Source organism: Tachyglossus aculeatus, chromosome 3 (genome assembly GCF_015852505.1).
Source record: "Tachyglossus aculeatus isolate mTacAcu1 chromosome 3, mTacAcu1.pri, whole genome shotgun sequence".
Lineage (NCBI taxonomy): Eukaryota > Metazoa > Chordata > Mammalia > Monotremata > Tachyglossidae > Tachyglossus > Tachyglossus aculeatus.
The window spans coordinates 10,512,423-10,531,735 of record NC_052068.1 but is presented as its reverse complement, the minus strand read 5'-3'; the positions used below and the strand labels follow the sequence as shown (position 1 = coordinate 10,531,735).

Sequence of the window (19,313 nt, the reverse complement as noted above, 5' to 3'; positions counted from 1 at the left end):
TAGACTGTGAGCCCACTATCGGGTAGGGACTGTCTCTATGTGATGCCAATTTGTACTTCCCAAGCGCTTAGTACAGTGCTCTGCACATAGTAAGCGCTCAATAAATACGATTGATTGATTGATTGATCTGTAAAATGGGGATTACGACTGTGAGCTCCATGTGGGACATGGACTGTGTCTGACCTGATTTCTTGTACCTACCCCAGCGCTTAGAATAGTGCCTGGCACATAGTAAGCACTTCACAAATACCAAATTATTGTTAGTAGTAGAAATGAACCAGCTGAGTGGTAACAACTGCTGATAACTGGAAAAGTATCTTTACCTTGCAAGTGGATGAACTCAAGTGAGCTAAAACTTTTTTACCATTCATGCCTCGTTGAAGTAGGTAACCGCTGCATGTCTGAAAGAGGAGGGAAAAGCAAAACAAAGTATGAAATAGATACATATATATAAGGACGAATAATCAATCGATCAATGGTAGTGGGTGGATCTGGGCCCGGGAGTCAGAAGGATCTGGGTTCTAATCCTGGCTCTGTCACTTTTCTGCTGTGTGACATTGTGCAAATCACTTCACTTCTTTGTGCCTCAGTTCCCTCATCTGTAAAATAGAGATTAAGACTGTGAGCCCCATGAGGGACAGGGACTGTGTCTAAACTGATCAGCTTGTATAACAGTAATAATAATGAAGGCATTTGTGAAGCGTTTAATAATAATAATAATAATGATGACATTTGTTAAGCACTTACTCTGTGCATAGCACTGTTCTAAGTGCTGGGGGCGATACAAGGTGATCAAGTTGTCCCACGTGGGGCTCACAGTCTTAATCCCCATTTTACAGATGAGGTAACTGAGGCTCAGAGAAGTTAAGTGACTTGCCCAAGGTCACACAGCAGACATGTGGTGGAGTTGGGATTCGAACCCATGACCTCTGACTCCAAAGCCCGTGCTCTTTCCACTGAGCCACACTGCTTCTCTATGTTTTCTATGTGTCAAGCACTGTTCTAAGCACTGGGGTAGATACAAGGTGATCAGGTGGAACCACATGGGGCTCACAATCTTAATCCCCATTTTACAGATGATGTAACTGAGGCACAGAGAAGTTAAGTGACTTGCCCAAAGTCACACACAGTTGATAAGTGGAGGAGGGGGGGTTAGAACCCATGACCGCACCTGTATGTATGTATATGCACCTGTATATATGTATATATGTTTGTACGCATTTATTACTCTATTTTATTTGTACATATTTGTTCTATTTTTTTTTTGTTAATATGTTTTGTTTTGTTCTCTGTCTCCCCCTTCTAGACTGTGAGCCCACTGTTGGGTAGGGACTGTCTCTATTTGTTGCCAACTTGTACCTCCCAAGCACTTATTACAATCAATCAATAAATACGATTGATTGATTATTACAGTGCTCTGCACACAGTAAGCGCTCAATAAATACAATTGAAGAAGAAGAAGAAGACTCCAAAGCCTGTGTTCTTTCCACTAAGCCATGCTGCTTCTCACACCTGTCTACGGCAGCACTTAGAACACTGCCTGATACATAGTAAGTACTTAACAAATACCAACATTCTAATTGTTATTGAGCACTTACCATGTGCAGAGCACTATACTAAGCACTTGGGAGAGTACAATCCACCAGAGTTGGTAGACATATTCCCCTCCCTTTTGAGCTTACAGTCGAGAGGGGAGCTTTCAGTTTAAAGGGGCAGGCTTCCACAAACCAGCACCCGCTTCAAGGGTGCTGGCCTACTTCAATTATGCTAGTGATAGTTTTTTTATGGTATTTATTATCTCTCAGTATGTATCAAACACTGTTCTAATCTACAAGTTAATTAAGTTGGACAAAATCCCTGTCCTGCATGGTACTCACAGTCTAAATAGGAGGGATAATAGATATTGTAGTCCTATTTTACAATTGAGGAAACTGAGGCACAGAGAAATGAACTGACTTGCCCAAGGTCATGCAGCAAGCAATTGGGCAGAGCCGGAATTAGAACCCAGGTCCTTCTGACTCCCAGGCCAGTTGTCTTTCCACTAGGCTATGCTGCTTCTCTTTCATGAAATTTCACATTTACTAAAAGGCAACAGACTTTGGTAATTGAGATTGAAAAATAACGGGGAAAGGACAACTCATTTCTAGGCGAGGTGGTCATCTCTAGCAAAATATATGTGCTTTTTAAGACCTGTCCTCAGCCTTTGTGAGATATGTTTGTTCATCTGCATCATCAATTATCTAGATATACTTCTATGTCTAGCTCTCCTGTCAGAATATAAGTTCCTTGTGGGAATGGAATGGGGCTAATAATAATAACAATAATAACAAAACAGCCACAACAATAATAATAAAAAATATGTTTGTTAAGCATTTATGTGTCAAGCACCGTGGTAAGAGTGGAGTGAATACAGCTCTAGACTGTGAGCTCATTGTGGACAGGGAATGTGTCTGTTGTATTGTACTCTCCCAAGTGCTTGGTACAGTGCTTCGCACACAGTAAGTGCTCAATGAATACAATTGAATGAATTATTATAATCAAATAATATTAGTACTATTGATGGAGTTTGTTAAGTGTTTACTATGTGCCAGGCACAGTACTAAGCACTGGGATGGATACAAGCAAATTAAGTTGGACACAGTCCCTGTCCCATGTGGGGCTCACAGTCTCAATCCCCATTTTACAGATGAGGTAACTGAGGCACAGAGAAGTGAAGTGACTTTGCCCAGGGTCCCACAGCAGACAAGTGGCAGAGCTGTGATTAGAATCCATGACCTTCTGTCTCCCAGGCTCTATCCATTATGCCATGCTGCTTCTACAGTTCCTGTCCTTTATAGGGCTGACAGTCTAAGGGGGAGAGAGAGTCCCCATTTTACAGATGAGAAAACCAAGTCCTGGAGAAATTAAGTGACTTGCCTACAATGACACAGCAGGTAAATGGTGGAGCTAGGATTCATTCATTCATTCATTCATTCAATCGTATTTATTGAGCTCTTACTGTGTGCAGAGCTCTGTACTAGGTGCTTGGGAAGTACAAGTTGGCAGCATATAGAGACAGTCCCTACCCAACAATGGGCTCACAGTCTAGAAGATTAGATTAGATTAGGATTAGAACCCAAGTCACCTGATTCCCAGTCTAGTGATCCTTTATTAGGCCACAATGTGTTTTCTTAGAAATTTCTTTTTTTTGTACTTGCCAAGGGCTCAGAAGAATGCTGTGTACGTGGGGGCCTCTGAGCACAGGCTATTTCTACTGGCGGTAGAAGTTCTGCCTATCATCGCCCTCAAACTCTCACCACCTGCCTGGCTGTGCCCCCCAAGGTCTGATCCCTGACCCAGATTAACCTGGCCCGGCCCGGCCAGGCCCTCTGCATTCCCTTGGAATCGGGTCCAGGTCTGGTGCTGCCTGACTGTGCCTCTCCTTGTTCTCCAGAGGCTGCCAAATGTCAACATCTCCTGTGCTCACCCTGACCAGGGACCGGCTCTAATTTCCACCTCTGTATTCTTGCCCAGCACTGAGCACAGAGCTCATTTGCTCCCACTGCTTCAACTATCATCTCTATGCTGATGACACCCGAATCTACATCTCTGCCCCTGTTCTCTCCCCCTTCCTCCAGGCTCGCATCTCCTCCTGCCTTCAGGACACCTCCATCTGGATGTCTGCCCGCCACCTAAAACTCAACATGTCCAAGACTGAACTCCTTATCTTCCCTCCCAAACCCTGCCTTCTCCCTGACTTTCCCATCACTGTTGACGGCACTACCATCCTTCCCATCTCACAACCCTGCAACCTTGGTGTCATCCTCGACTCTGCTCTCTCATTCACCCCTCACATCCAAGCCGTCACCAAAACCTGCAGGTCTCAGCTCCGCAACATTGCCAAGATCTGCCCTTTGCTCTCCATCCAAACCGCTACCCTGCTCGTTCAAGCTCTCATCCTATCCCGTCTGGACTACTGCATCAGCCTTCTCTCTGATCTCCCATCCTCGTGTCTCTCCCCACTTCAATCCATACTTCATGCTGCTGCCCAGATTGTCTTTGTCCAGAAACGCTCTGGGCATGTTACTCTCCTCCTCAAAAATCTCCAATGGCTACCAATCAATCTGCGCATCAGGCAGAAACTCCTCATCCTCGGCTTCAAGGCTGTCCATCACCTCGCCCCCTCCTACCTCACCTCCCTTCTCTCCTTCTATAGCCCAGCCTGCACCCTCTGCTCCTCTGCCACTAATCTCCTCACTGTGCCTCGTTCTCACCTGTCCCACCATTGACCCCCGGCCCACGTCATCCCCCTGGCCTGGAATGCCCTCCCTCCGCATATCCACCAAGCTAGCTCTCTTCCTCCCTTCAAAGCCCTACTGAGAGCTCACCTCCTCCAGGAGGCCTTCCCAGACTGAGCCCCCTCCTTTCTCTCCCCCTCCTACTCCTCCCCATCCTCCCTGCCTTACCTCCTTCCCTTCCCCACAGCACCTGCATATATGCATATATGTTTGTACGTATTTATTACTCTATTTATTTATTTATTTTGTACATACTTATTCTATCTATTTTATTTTGTTAATATGTTTTGCTTTGTTCTCTGTCTGCCTCTTCTAGACTGTGAGCCCACTGTTGGGTAGGGACCGTCCCTATATGTTGCCAACTTGTACTTCCCAAGCGCTTAGTGCAGTGCTCTGCACACAGTAAGCACTCAATAAATACGATTGAATGAATGAATGAATGAATTACATGTTCCCTTCCTATAACAAGCTTACAGTCTAGAGGGGGAGACAGCTACTTATACAAATAAATTATAAATAAATAAATAAATAAATAAATAAATAAATAAATACTTATACAAATAATACAAATAAATTATACAAATAAATTAAGTGCTATGGGGCTGAATGTGAGGTGAAGAAAGGGTACAACTACTAGTATAAGGGCTATGCAAGAGGGAGAAGGAGTAGGGAAAATGAAGGCTTGACTGGGGAACGTCTCTTGGAGCCTGATTTTAATAAGACTTTGAAGATGGAGAGACTGGTGGTCTGTCAAAGGGAAAGGGCATTCCAGGTCAGAGACAGGATGTGGGTGAGGGGTCGATGGCAAGATAAACGAGATCAAGTTAGGGTGAGGAGGTTGGCATTAGAGGAGTAAAGTGTGCGGGCCAGGTTGTAGAAGGAAATCAGTGAGGTAAGATAGGAGGGAGTTAGGTGACTGAATGTTTTAAAGGAGTTTATGTTTTATGTGGAGATGGATGGGCAACTCCTGGAGGTTCTTGAGGAGTGGGAATACATGGACTAAACTGTTAAGTAGAAAAATGATCCTGGCAGCAGAGTGAAGTATGGACTGGAGTCAGGAGAGACAGGAGGCAGGAAGTTCAGCAAGGAGGCTAATGTAGAAGTCAAGACGGGATAGGGGAAGTGCTTGGATCAAAGTGGTAAAAGTTTGGAGGGGGAGGAAAAGGAGGATTTTGGTGATGGTAGAACTGGCAGGATTTGATGACAAGTTGACAAGTTGAACCCTGGCCTGGAATGCCCTCCCTCTGCCCATCCGCCCAGCTAGCTTCCTCCCTTCAAGGCCCTACTGAGAGCTCACCTCCTCCAGGAGGCCATCCCAGACTGAACCCCTCCTTCCTCTCCCCCTCCTCCCCTCTCTATCCCCCCAGCCTTACCTCCTTCCCTTCCCCACAGCACCTGTATATATGTATATATGTTTGTATGTATTTATCACTCTATTTATTTATTTATTTTACTTGTACACATTTATTCTATTTATTTTATTCTGTTAATATGCTTTGTTTTTCTCTCTGTCACCCCCTTCTAGACTGTGAGCCCATTGTTGGGTAGGGACCGTCTCTATATGTTGCCAACTTGTACTTCCCAAGTGCTTAGTACAGTGCTCTGCACACAGTAAGTGCTCAATAAATATGATTGAATGAATGAATGAATGAATAAGTGGGTTAAATGTAAGAGATGAGTTGAGGATTATGCCAAGTCTTTGGGCTAGTGAGACAAGCAGGATGGTGGTGCTGTCTACCGTGATGGAAAAGTCTGGTGGAAGACAGGGTTTGGGTGCAGTTCTGACATCCGTGATGGAGATTAGGCCTGAAGATATAGATTTGGGAATCATCTGTATTGAGATGGTAGTTGAAAGCTATGGAAAATGAATGAGATCTTCATGGGTGTGGATGTGGGTGGAGAAGAAAAGGGGACCCAGAACTGAGCCTTGAGATTCTCCCACAGTGAGAGGTTGGGAAGCAGAGGAGAAGCCTGCAAAAGACTGAGAACAAGCAGCCAGAGAGATAAGAGAAGACTGAGCCCCTTTTTTCCTCTCCTCCTCCCCATCCCCCCCACCCTACCTCCTTCCCCTCCCCACAGCACCTGTATATATGTTTGTACAGATTTATTACTCTATTTATTTTACCTGTACATATTTACTATTCTATTTATTTTGTTAATGATGTGCATTTAGCTTTAATTCTATTTGTTCTGATGACGACACCTGTCCACATGTTTTGCTTTGTTGTCTGTCTCCCCCTTCTAGACTGTGAGCCTGTTGCTGGGTAGAGACCGTCTCTATATGTTGCCAACCTGTACTTCCCAAGTGCTTAGTACAGTGCTCTGCACACAGTAAGTGCTCAATAAATATGACTGAATGAATGAATGAACCAGGAGAAGACAGTATCAGTGAAACCGATGTTGGATAATGTTTCCAGGAGAAGGGGGTGGCCCGTGGTGTTAAAGGCCCCTGAGAGATTGAGGAGCATTAAGATGGAGTTGAGGCCACTGGATTTGATGAGAAGGAGATCACTGGTGACCTGTGAGGGGGAGTGAAAGGAGCAGAAACCAGATTGGAAGGGATCAAGGAGAGAATTGGAGGAGAGGAATTTGACAACGGGGGTAGACAACTCGCTCAAGGAGTTTGGCGAGGAATGGTAGGAGGGAGATAGGGCAATAAATCCAGGGAGCTGTGTTATCAAGGGAGGGTTTTTTTTTTAGGATAGGGGAGAGATGGACAAGTTTCAAAGCAGTGGGGAAGAAGCCACTGGAGACTGAACAGTTGAAGGTGGAAGTCAGAGAGGGAAGAACAGAGAGGGTAACTCTTTTGATAAAGTGAGAAGGGGTGGGGCCGGAGGCGCAGGTGGAGGAGGTAGATTTTGAGAGGAGGTGAGAGATCTTCTCTTACGATACTGCGGGTATCTTGGGAAGGGGTCCCCAGGAGATGAGCCTCGATTGGCTGCTCAAACATCTGTGTGTCGAGTCTCCATTTCCTGGGATGCAATGGAGGGTGGTGGATGGTGGAGGGAAGGGTGGATGGTGGAGGGAAGGTGGAACTGAGAGTGATTACACTTCAGGTGACTGTCCACTGGTGAGTTGGGGAGCCCGGGGGCTAGCCCCTCCAACATCTGTAACTGTTTTTTTTTTTGTTTTTAAATGGTACTTAATGGTATTTAAATGGTATTAAAATCAAATTGTCAGCTCCCTCTAGACTGGGTGCTCATTGTGGACAGGAAATGTTTCTACCAACTCTGTTATGTTGTAGTCTCCCAAGCGCCTAGTACTGTGCTCAATAGATATCATTGATTGAGGGCAGAATGGGGGCCTTTGGTCAAATACAAATAATAAAAATTGTGGTGTTTGTTAAGCAGGTACTATGTGCCAAGCACTGAGGTCAGACACAGGCCAGTACATTAGATCAGACACAGTCCCTCATCCACATGGGGCCCTCAGTCTAAAGGGGAGGGGAGAACAGGAATTTCATGCTCATTTTACAGGTGAGAAAACAGGAACAGAGATGATGATGGCATTTGTTAAGGGCTTACTATGTGCCAAGCACTGTTCTAAGCACTGGGGTAGATACAAGCTAATCAGGTTGGACACAGTCCCTGTCTCACAGGGGGCTCACAGTCTTAATCCCCATTTTACAGATGAGGTACCTGAGGCTCAGAGAAGTGAAGTGGACCAAGGTCAAACAGCAGACAAGCGGCGGAGCTGGTATTAGAACCCACGTCTCTTGACTCCCAAGCCTGTGCTCTTGCCACTAGACCACACTGCATTCTATGTTAAGTGACTGTCCAAAGTCACTCAGCAGGCAAGTGGCAAGGGCTATGTGATTTTGGGCAAGTCACTTCACTTATCTGTGCCTCAATTCCCTCGTGTGTAAAATGAGGATTAAGACTGTGAGCCCTATGTGGGACAGGAGACTGTGTCCAAACCAATTAGCTTGTATGTACCCCAGAACATAGAACAGGACCTGGCACTTGGTAAGCGCTCAACAAATATCACTATCATCATCATCAACTCAGATCCCCTGACTCCTAAATCCATGCCCGTTCCACTAGATCACCCTACCTCCCGGCTGCTTTTGAAGACAGGAACTCCAAGACACCCACAGTGTCCCTGTCTGAGCAGCGAGGAAATCTAATTCCAAAACCGAGAAGTGAAAACAGAGAAGAAAAACAACATGGAACACATTTACTCTTGTTAGTCATCGGAGTTCACTCAGATTTTTACGCACATTTCCTTTCAAGCACTCACCCTGGCTCCTTTAAACCCTGTATTACCTTCCTGAGAGCTGATTCATTTGTTCTCGATTGGGTTTCCAGATTTGATTAAATAATATCGGATTACATGATCAATCAAATCACCTTAATTGCATCAGCGATGGATGGTCTCTCATCAGAGTCGCTCTTGGCCATGTCCAGGAGAAGCCGCTTAAGTTTCCTTGGCAACGCCAGCTTGTGATTAAGCGGAAAGTTATATTTTGCTGCAGTCCACAGAATCGCAGCCACACAATAAACAGACGCCTGTGGATGGGCAAAGGGAGAGGAAAGAGATGAAGTTTACAAAGAGGTTCTCCTATCTCATTCTTAAATATGCTTAACATCCCCCCTTATCATGAACCTATGGATTAATAAACGTTTTTCTTCTGCAGGATTTGGTGTAGTTGAAAATCTTTTCACTAAGGTTGGGCTCCTGCAGGTTGGGAGCAGGTCAAGAGTTATTTTCCTCATTTTACGGGGGAGGAGACAGAGGTACAGAAAGATTAAAATACTTACTTAAGATCATAGAGATGGGGGAGGATCTGGGACATGATCCTAGGCTTTCCACCAAATACGATGATTATATTATTGCTGAACTCTACGAATAATGCTTACAGTATTTGTTAAACACTTACTCTGTGCCGAAGACTGTATTGAGCACTGGGGTAGATGTATGCTCATAAGACCAGACGCAGTGGTAATGTGGTAATGGTAGTATTTAATGAATGCTTACGTGGGGCCAAGCCCTGGGATAGATATAAAATCAACAGATCAGATCCAGTTTCTGCTTCACCATGTCCCACAAAGGATTCATGGTCTGAATAGGTGGGAAGGGACTATTTTATGTCCTGTTTGCCAATTAAGAAACTGGGATACAAGCCACACAGTAGGCTAGTGGAAGAGCTGCTACTCTCCTACTACTACCCAGCCCTCCCACTTTGCTCCTCTAATGCCAACCTTCTCACTTTACCCCGATTCATTCATTCATTCAATTGTATTTATTGAGTGCTTACTGTGTGCAGAGCACTGTACTAAGCACTTGGGAAGTACAAGTTGGCAACATATAGAGACGGTCCCTACCCAACAACAGGCTCGTCTATCTCACCACCGGCCTCTCACCTATGCCCTGCCTCTGGCCTGAAACAACCTCCCTCCTCAAATCTGACAGAAAATTATTCTCCTGACCTTCAAAGACTTATTTAAGGCACATCTCCTCCAAGAGGCTTTCCCTGACTAAGCCCCCTTCCCTCTTCACCCTCTCCCTTCTGCATTGCCCTGACTCGCTCCCTTTATTCATCTCCCCTCCCAGCCCCATAGCACTTATGTACATACCTGTCATTTACTTATTTCTATTAATGTCTATCTCCCCCACTATACTGTAATCTTGTTGTAAGCAAGGAATATTACCATTCTATTTATTTTGTTTTTTTGATGATGATGATGATGATGATGGCATTTGTTAAGTGCTTACTATGAGCAAAGCACTGTTCTAAGCGCTGGGGGGAATACAAGGTGATCAGGTTGTCCCACGTGGGACTCACAGTCATCATCCCCATTTTACAGATGAGGTAACTGAGGCTCCAAGAAGTTAAGTGACTTGCCCAAGGTCACACAGCAGACATGTGGTGGAGCCGGGATTCGAACCCATGACCTGACTCCAAAGCCCAAGCTCTTTCCACTGAGCCATGCTGCTTCTCTATTGTTGTGCATTTAGCTTTAATTCTATTTGTTCTGATGACTTGACATGTCCACATGTTTTGTTTTGTTGTCTGTCTCCCCATTCTAGACTGGGAGCCCGTTGTTGGGTAGGGACTGTATCGATTTGTTGCCGACTTGTACTTCCCAAGCGCCTAGTACAGTGCTCTGCACACAGTAAGCATTCAATAAATATGATTGAATGAATGAATGAATATGCCCACATTGTTATATTGTACTCTCCCAAGTGCTTAATACAGTGCTTTGCACCCAGTAAGCGCTCAATAAACACTATTGAATGAATGAATGAAAGAATGGTCTCCTGACTTACAGTCCCATGCTCTTTCCACTAGAAATGTTGATCACTGTTCTGAATTTCCTGTACAACAGCTTGCAAAGTGATGCAACCTCAACATATAAGAGGGCTTGGTCAAAAATGGTACTGTATAAAAATTCCACAGCAGCCCTCAGGACTGACCTTTTTAATTTCATTTCCTTTCTAATTTGAATCTTACGAAGTTTTAAAAAAAGGTTTCTGGTTTCTCTAGAAACTGACAATGTTTGTTATAAATATATTTTCAGCTTTCAGTGAGAGCTCAACATCTGAAGGTGTTTCTGACAATTCATTAATTCGTTCATTCGTTCATTCGTATTTATTGAGCACTTACTGTGTGCAGAGCACTGTACTAAGCTCTTGGGAGAGTGTAATACAAGAATAAACAGGCACATTCCCTGTCCACAATGAGCTTAGGGTCTAGGGGGAGAGACAGGTATTAATATAAAAAAATTACAGATATGTACATAAGTAGCTCAACTCCGTCAATCAATCCAGAGCATTTACTGAGCAGAGCACTGTACTCAGCCCTGGGGAGTATGAAATCCAGTGCTCTGGACATAATAGTTGCTCAGCAAATACTGAGTGAAAGCCACAGATGGGAGGTCCAGGAAATGCTTTTGATTGATTGAGAAACAGTGTGGCCTAATGGAAAGAACGCAAGCCTGGGAGTCAGAAGTACCTGGGTTCTAATCCCACTCTGGCAGTTGTCTGCTGTGTGAACTTGGGTAAGTCACCTAACTTCTCTGCACCTCAGTTGCCTCGTCTGTAAAATGGGGATTAAGACTGTGATTAAGATTAAGACTGTGAGCCCCATGTGGGACAGGGTCTGTGTCCAACCTGAAAATCTTTTATCTACCTCAGTGCTTAGAAGAGAGCTTGGCACATACTAAGTGCTTAACAAATGTCATTATTATTATCTAGCCCAGTGCTTGGCATATAGTAAGTGCTTAATGATTGCCCAATTATGATTATTATTAATATTCACCAATAAATCAATAAATATATTTATTGAGTGCTTACTGAGTATAAAGTATGGTAGTAAGAGCTTCAGAGAGACCAATACAACCATCCCCCTGCCATACCTCCTTCCCATCCCCGCAGCATCTGTATATATGTTTGTACAGATTTATTACTCTATCTATTTTACTTGTACATATTTACTATTCTATTTATTTTGTTAATGATGTGTATCTAGCTTTATTTTTATTTATTCTGGTGACTTGACACCCGTCCACATGTTTTGTTTTGTTGTCTGTCTCCCCCTTCTAAACTGTGAGCCCATTGTTGGGTAGGGACTGTCGCTGTATGTTGCCAACTTGTACTTCCCAAGTGCTTAGTACAGTGCTCTGCACACAGTAAGCGCTCAGTAAATATGATTGAATAAATGAATTAGCAGATGCATTCCTTGCCCGCAGTGAGTTTGCAGTTTAGTGGGGGATAGTGCTGATGGCATATTACCAGTGGACTGAAATGGAACCAGAACCCAGGCCTCCTGATTCCCAGAGCCAGCTTTTCTCCCCTGAAACCTCAGGGGGTCAAGCCAAGAATATTTCCACTCCCCCTCAAGCTGCTGACATGTTACCTCGCTCCTCAAAAAACTCCAGTGGTTGGCCATCCTCCTCTGCATCAAACAAAAACTCCTCACCATCGGCTTTAAAGCAGTCCATCACCTTGCCCTCTCCTATCTCATCTCACTTCTCTTCTAGTACAACCCAGCCCACACACTTTGCTCTTCTAGAGCTAACCTTCTCACTGTGCTGCCACCTCGCCAGTCTCACTGCCAACCCCTAGTCTATGTCCCGCCTCTGGCCTGAAACGCCCTCCTTCCTCAAATCCCACAGACAATTGCTCTCCCCTACTTCAAAGCCTTATTGAAGGCCCATCTCCTCCAAGAGGCCTTCCCAGACTAAGCCCCACTTTTCCTCATCTCCCACTCCCTTCTGTGTCACCCTGACTTGCTCCCTTTGCTCTCCCCCCAACCCCAGCCCCCAGCCTCATGGGACTTATGTAAGATCTGTAATTTTATTATTTGTATTGATGTCCGTCTCCCTCTCTTTAGACTGTAAGCTCATTGTGGGCAGGGGATGTGACTGTCTATTGTTGTAATGTACTCTCCCAAGAACTTAGTACAGAGCTCTACACACAGTAAGCACTCAATAAATATGATTGAATGAATGAATGAATGCTGAAGTGATCAAAATGGCAGAATCCCTTACTATCATCTGATGCTCCTCTGAGATCAAAAACTTCTGAAATAAGCCATCAAACAGATTGAGAGAGAGACAGAGAGAGAGAAAGCCACAATCCACACAATGGAAAGTGGCATTTTTGGGTGACTCCCAAATATTGGGACCTGTGTATTTATCTATGAATATTTTATGCTTGCATAATAATAATAATAGGGATGATGGTATTTGTTAAGTGCTTACTATGTGCCAAGCACTGTTCTAAGTGCTGGGGGGGATACAAGGTAATCAGGTTGTCCCACATGGGGCTCACAGTCTTAATCCCCATTTTACAGATGAGGTAGGCACAGAGAAGTGAAGTGACTTGCCCAAAGTCACACAGCTGACAAGTGGCGGAGCTGGGATTAGAACCCATGACCTCTGACTCCCAAACCTGGGCTCTTGCCACTGAGCCACGCTACTTGTCTATAATAAGCTGTATAATAAGTCCATTTGATACCAATATTGAATTTTTAAAGGTAAAAAATACAACAGCTCTCAACCTCCCTTTTCTCTGAAGTGTAGTCTAACTGCGTTGATAGTGCACCCTTCTCTCTTTTCCTTTCCCCTTCACTCCTAGCCCTCACCCTCTTTGACTTTTAAGAGGACGGAGTTAAGGGAGAAAAGTTGAGCAGGCCAGCAGGGAATAGATTCTGATTTTCAATATCTGCAGCTGTTCGGAGAAAGATCTTAAAAGACACTTGTAACCAGACAGCAGAGCCAAGTACCTTTTCAGTAACTACCTTCTCCTCTTCGATTTCAGGAGCCAGGTAAAATGAATTGTGTGGTCCTAAGGAATAAAACCAAATAAGAAAATATTTATTTTGGCCCCACCAATCTCTGAAAAATGACCTGAGCAACCAAACTGTGATTATTTACCTCCTTCCTTAGGGGTGTCAAAGAGGATGTTTCCATTTGCATCAATCAGTACCGAGTCTAAGCATAAATATGCTGGAAAACAAGCACCAAAACACATTTACCTGTATTCAAGTACAATATGAGCAGAATAATAATAAAAATAACAGTATTTGTTAACTGCTATATGCAAGGCACTGTTCTAAGCACTGCGGTGGAATCAAGCAAATTGGTTTGGACCCATTCCTTGTCCCACAAAGAGCTCACAGTCTTAATCCCCATTTTCTAGGTGAAGTAACTGAGGCCCAGAGAAGTGAAGTGACTTGATCAAGGTCACACAGCAGACAAGTGGTGGAGTGTTGAATTAGAATTTAGGTCTGCCTTCAAGACACCTCTACTTGGCTGTCCTTCCGTCACCTCAAGCATAACATGTCAGAAACAGAGCTCCTTATCTTCCCACCCAAACCATGTCCTCCCCTTGACTTTCCCATCACTGTAGACAGCACCACCATCCATCCTGTCTCACAAGCTCGTAACCTTGGCGTTATCCTTGACTCCTCTTTCTCATTCAACCCACACATTCAACCTATCACTAAATCCCATCAGTCCCACCTTCACTACATCATTAAAACCCACCCTTTCTTCTCCATCCAAACTGGTGGAGCAGCGTGGCTTATTTGAAAAAGTCCGGGCTTTGGAGTCAGAGGTCAGGGGTTCAAATCCCGGCTCCGCCAATTGTCAGCTGTGTGACTTTGGGCAAGTCACTTAACTTCTCTGAGCCTCAGTTACCTCATCTGGAAAATGGGGATTAAGACTGTGAGCCCCCCGTGGGACAACATGATCACCTTGTAACCTCCCCAGTGCTTAGAACAGTGCTTTGCACATAGTAAGTGCTTAATAAATGCCATCATGATTATTATTATTATTATTACCATGTTAATACAATCACATCCTCTCCCGTTGTGATAACTGTATCAGCTTCCTAGTTGCTGCCCTCCCCACCCCCCGCCACTCCAGCCTCTTGTCTGTCCCCACTCCAGTCCATACTTCATTCTGCTGCCCAGATCATTTTTCTACAAAAATGTTCAGGATGTGTTTCCCCACTCCTCAAGAAATTCCAGTGGTTACTCATCTACCTCTGCATCAAATGGAAATTTTTCACAATTGGCTTTAAAGCAGTCCATCATCTTGCCTCCTCCTACCTCACCTTGCTACTGTCCAATTACACCCAAGCCCACACAGTTCGCTCCTCTAAGGCTAACCTTCTCACTGTACTTCGATCTTGCTTATCTCACCATCAACCCCTCGCCTACATCCTCCCTCTGGCCTGGAACACTCTCCCTCCTCAAAACTGATAGACATTTACTCTTCCCACCTTCAAAGCCTTATTGAAGGCACACCTCCTCCAAGAGGCCTTCCCTTGACTAAGTCCTCCTTTCCTCTTCTCCCACTCCCTTCTTCGTCACCCTGACTTGCTTCCTTTATTCATCCCTCCTCTCAGCCTCAAGACACTTATGTCCCTATCTGTCGTGTTTATTTCTGTTAATGTCTCTCTCCCCCTCTAGACTGTAAGCTTGTTGTGGGCAGGGAATTGTTTATTGTTATATTGTACTCTCCCTAGCGCTTAAAACAGTACTTTGCACACAGTAAGTGCTCAATAAATATGATTGAATAAATGAATGAATTAATGGTCCTTCTGACTCCCAGGCACATGCTCTATCCACTAGGCCATGCTGCATGCCAGCTTATTGAAATATCATTATTCATTATAAGCAACTGCTTGAATTAAATGAGGGGAAGGTAACCATTTCGGATGCTATGTACACAGACCAAAGCAAAACAACAAGAAAATGAAACAGAAATAAATAACCACCCGGAGACTGCAAGGTTGAATGGCAAATGATTTTGTGAAGGGGAAGTTAATTTGCTTTTCTTTATGGAATACAACTGAATCCAGAATGAGAGAGGAACAGGGAGTAGAAAGCCCATAGATATTCTTCTTCCTTTCTACCTGGTTCACATGAATGTCAGGCCCAGCCCTCACTCCCAGCTCCAGTAGAGATTTCTCAAGAGCCTCACGAAAGAGACTGAGAGTCCACTTTATACTCTCATTTTATTATAAACTCTTTTTGTCTACTAGTCTCCACTATTAGGCTATATGCTCCTCGAGGGAAGGGATCATGTCTTACAACCAATCAATTGAGAAGCACCATGGCTGAGTGGATGAACCATGGGCCTGGGAATCAGAAGACCTGGGTTTTAATCCCAGCTCCACCACTTGTCCGCTGTGTGACCTTAGGCAAGTCATTTCACCTCTCTGTGTCTCAGTTCCCTCATGTGCAAAATGGGGATTCAATACCTGGTCTCCTTTCTCATTAGACTGCGAGCCCCATAAGGGATGGGGATTGTGTCTAGTCTAATTAGCTTGGTAATTACCCCAGTGCTCAGTACAGTGCTTTTCTTTTAGTAAACACGTTATTATTATTATTATTATTGTTGTTGTTGTTGTTGTTGTTATTGTTGTTGAGAAAGGAAGGATGGGAGATTAGGGATCTCCCTGGAGAAACAATCTCAGTTCACGGATTCAACCGTTGTGGAAAATTTTCTTCCAACTTGGCCAAACTCCTTCCGCCAATCCTGACATTCACTGATTTGATCATATTTCCTGAACATTTACTGTGTACTGGGCACTGTACTAAGCACTTGGGAGAGTCCAATACAACAATAAACAGACACATTCCCTACCCACAATGAGCATCTTCTTATGTTCCCCTCAATTTGCTTGCCCAGAGTGGATCTTGGTCACAAGAAAAGCAGGGGATATGTCTTTCAACTCTGTTATCTTGTAGTCTCCCAAGTGGTTAGTACAGTGCTGCACACAGTAAGTGCTCAATAAATTTGACAGACTGATTAATCACATGTGGATAGTAAAAGTAATTGACAGATTTGTTAAGCACTCACTGTGTGCCAAGATGTAAGATAATCAGGTTGCACACAGACCCTGTCCCACATGGGGCTTGCAGCCTTGAGGAATAGGTGTTTCATCCTCATTTTAATAATAATTCTGGTGGCATTTGTTAAGCACTTACTATGTGCCAGACACTGTACTAAGCACTGGGGTAGATACAGCAAATCAGGTTGGACAAAGTCCTTGTCCCACATGGAGCTCAAAGTCCTAATCCCCATTTTACAGATGAGGTAACTGAGGCCCAGAGAAGTGAAGTGATTTGAAGCAGAGAAGCAGAGAAGCAGCATGGCTCAGTGGAAAGAGCACGGGCTTTGGAGTCAGAGGTCATGGGTTCAAATCCCGGCTCTGCCAATTGTCAGCTGTGTGACTTTGGGCAAGGCACTTAACTTCTCTGGGCCTCAGTTCCCTCATCTGTAAAATGGGGATTAAGACTGTGAGCCCCACGTGGGACAACCTGATCACCTTGTAATAATAATAATGATGGCTTTTATTAAGCACTTACTATGTGCCAAGCACTGTTCTAAGCACTGGGGAGGTTACAAGGTGACCAGGTTGTCCCATGGGGGGCTCACAGTTTTCATCCCCATTCTACAGATGAGGTCACTGAGGCACAGAGAAGTGAAGTGACTTGCCCAAAGTCACACAGCCGACAAGTGGAGGAACTGGGATTTGAATCCATGACCTCTGAGTCCAAAACATGGGCTCTTTCCACTGAGCCACGCTGCTTCTCTTGTATCCTCCCCAGCGCTTAGAACAGTGCTTTGCACATAGTAAGCACTTAAGAAATGCCATTATTATTATTATTTGCCCAAAGTCACAAAGCAGACAAGGGGCGGAGCCAGGATTAGAATGCAGGTACTTCTGACTCCCAGGCCCATGCTCTCTCCACTGGGAAGCAGCATGGCTTAGTGGAAAGAGCACAGACTTGGGAGTCAGAGAACATGGGTTCAAATCCTGGCTCTGCCACTTGTCTGCTGTGTGACCTTAGGCAGCAAACTTCACTTCTCTGTGCCTCAGTTACCTCAAAAGTAAAATGGGGATTAAGTCTGTGAGCCCTAAGTGGGACAACCTGATCACCTCGTATCTGAAGCAGTGTGGCTCAATGGCAAGAGCACGGGCTCTGGAGTCAGGGGTCATGGGTTTAAATCCCAGCTCTGCCAATTGTCAGCTGTGTGACCTTGGGCAAGTCACTTAAATTCTCTGTGCCTCAATTACCTCATCTGTAAAATGGGGATTAAGACTGTGAGCCCCCGTGGGACAACCTGATCACCTTGTAGCCTCCCCAGTGCTTAGAACAGTGCTTTGCACATAGTAAGTGCTTAATAAATGCTATTATTATTATTATTATTATTATTATTATTATAACCCCAGCACTTAGAACAGTGCTTGGCACATAGTAAGTGCCTAACAAATACCATCATCATCATCATCACTAGGCCATGCTGCTTCAGTTTCCTCATCTGTAAAATGAGGAAACTGAAGCACAGCTAAGTGATTTGCCTAAGGTCAGGTAGCATGCAAGGAGCCTGCAAGTGGCGGAGCAGAGAGGAGCGGAGAAGGGATTAGAATCCAGATCTCCTGACTCGAAGGCCCATATTCTTTCCACTAGGCCTCACTGTTTCCTAATTGGAGCTACAACAATAAACTGGCTCTTCCCCTGATACCCTCTAAACTGTAAGCTCCTTGTGGGCAGGGAATGTGTCTGTTTATTGTTTCATTGTCCTCTCCCAAGCACTCCGCACACAGTAAGCTCTCAATAAATAAGATTGAATGAATGCATGAATGCACGAATACCATTCAGCAAGTTACACACAATGCACAATCATGCAATAAGGCAATGGGGAGGTTTAGCGATCTATGAAGCTCTCTGAGGACAACACATCTGGTGAAAACGATCCCCCTCAGAATTTCTGGCATGAAGTATTACCTGGATAGTCTGTGTAAGTCTGCAGAGTAGACAAGCATTCATGACACAGGGCCCAAAGCTCGTATTCCTTGAATGGCCGGACAACCTGAGACAGGAGATCCTGAAGTGAGATCCTCTAGGAAAAAAAAGGGGTAGGGAACAGTGGGTGGAGAGGGAAGGAGAAATAAATCAGCTCTGAAGCAATAATGACACCTTAAAACTTTCATGAGCAGAGTTAAACTGAGCAGAGCAGAGAAGCAGCGTAGCTTAGTGGAAAGAGCACGGGCTTGGGAGTCAGAGGTCGTGGATTCTAATCCAGGCTCTGCCACTTGTCAGCTCTGTGACTTCGGGTAAGTCACTTCACTTCTCTGTGCCTCAGTTACCTCACCTATAAAATGGGGATTGAAGACTGTGATCCCCAAGTGGTACAACCTGATCACCTTGTATATAACCCAATGCTTAGAACAGTTCTTGGCACATAGTAAGGGTTTTAACAAACACCATCATCATCATCATCATTAAACTAAACTAAATCCAAACTATTTAAGGGGAGTGTTTGTACTTCAGAGGTGCTCGGATGAATGTTATGCTGAATCTTAGAAAACACACACACACACACACACACACACACACACACACACACACACACACACACACACACATTCCACCCCCCACCCCCTAAATTGCTATTACTTACATTTTTTTTGGAGTTCACACCATGAAAAATGAGTCTTTATTAAATTGAATCATATATTTGAGAATCATTTATGATAGTAATAATAATGGCATTTATTAAGCACTTACTA

General features: G+C 44.4%; 1 protein-coding gene across 1 annotated transcript in view; it reads right to left on the bottom strand.

Moving 5' to 3' along the window:
• The window catches only part of KNDC1 (kinase non-catalytic C-lobe domain containing 1), a 185,183-nt gene that overhangs the window by 92,447 nt on the left and 73,423 nt on the right, over nt 1-19,313 (bottom strand). Inside the window, exons 7-11 of the mRNA XM_038744041.1 lie at nt 18,529-18,643; nt 13,658-13,729; nt 13,507-13,568; nt 8,627-8,785; nt 324-401 (exon numbers count right to left, since the gene is read on the bottom strand). Of these exons, the coding sequence (XP_038599969.1) occupies nt 324-401; nt 8,627-8,785; nt 13,507-13,568; nt 13,658-13,729; nt 18,529-18,643 (486 nt within the window). The remainder of the gene's footprint in view (nt 1-323; nt 402-8,626; nt 8,786-13,506; nt 13,569-13,657; nt 13,730-18,528; nt 18,644-19,313) is intronic.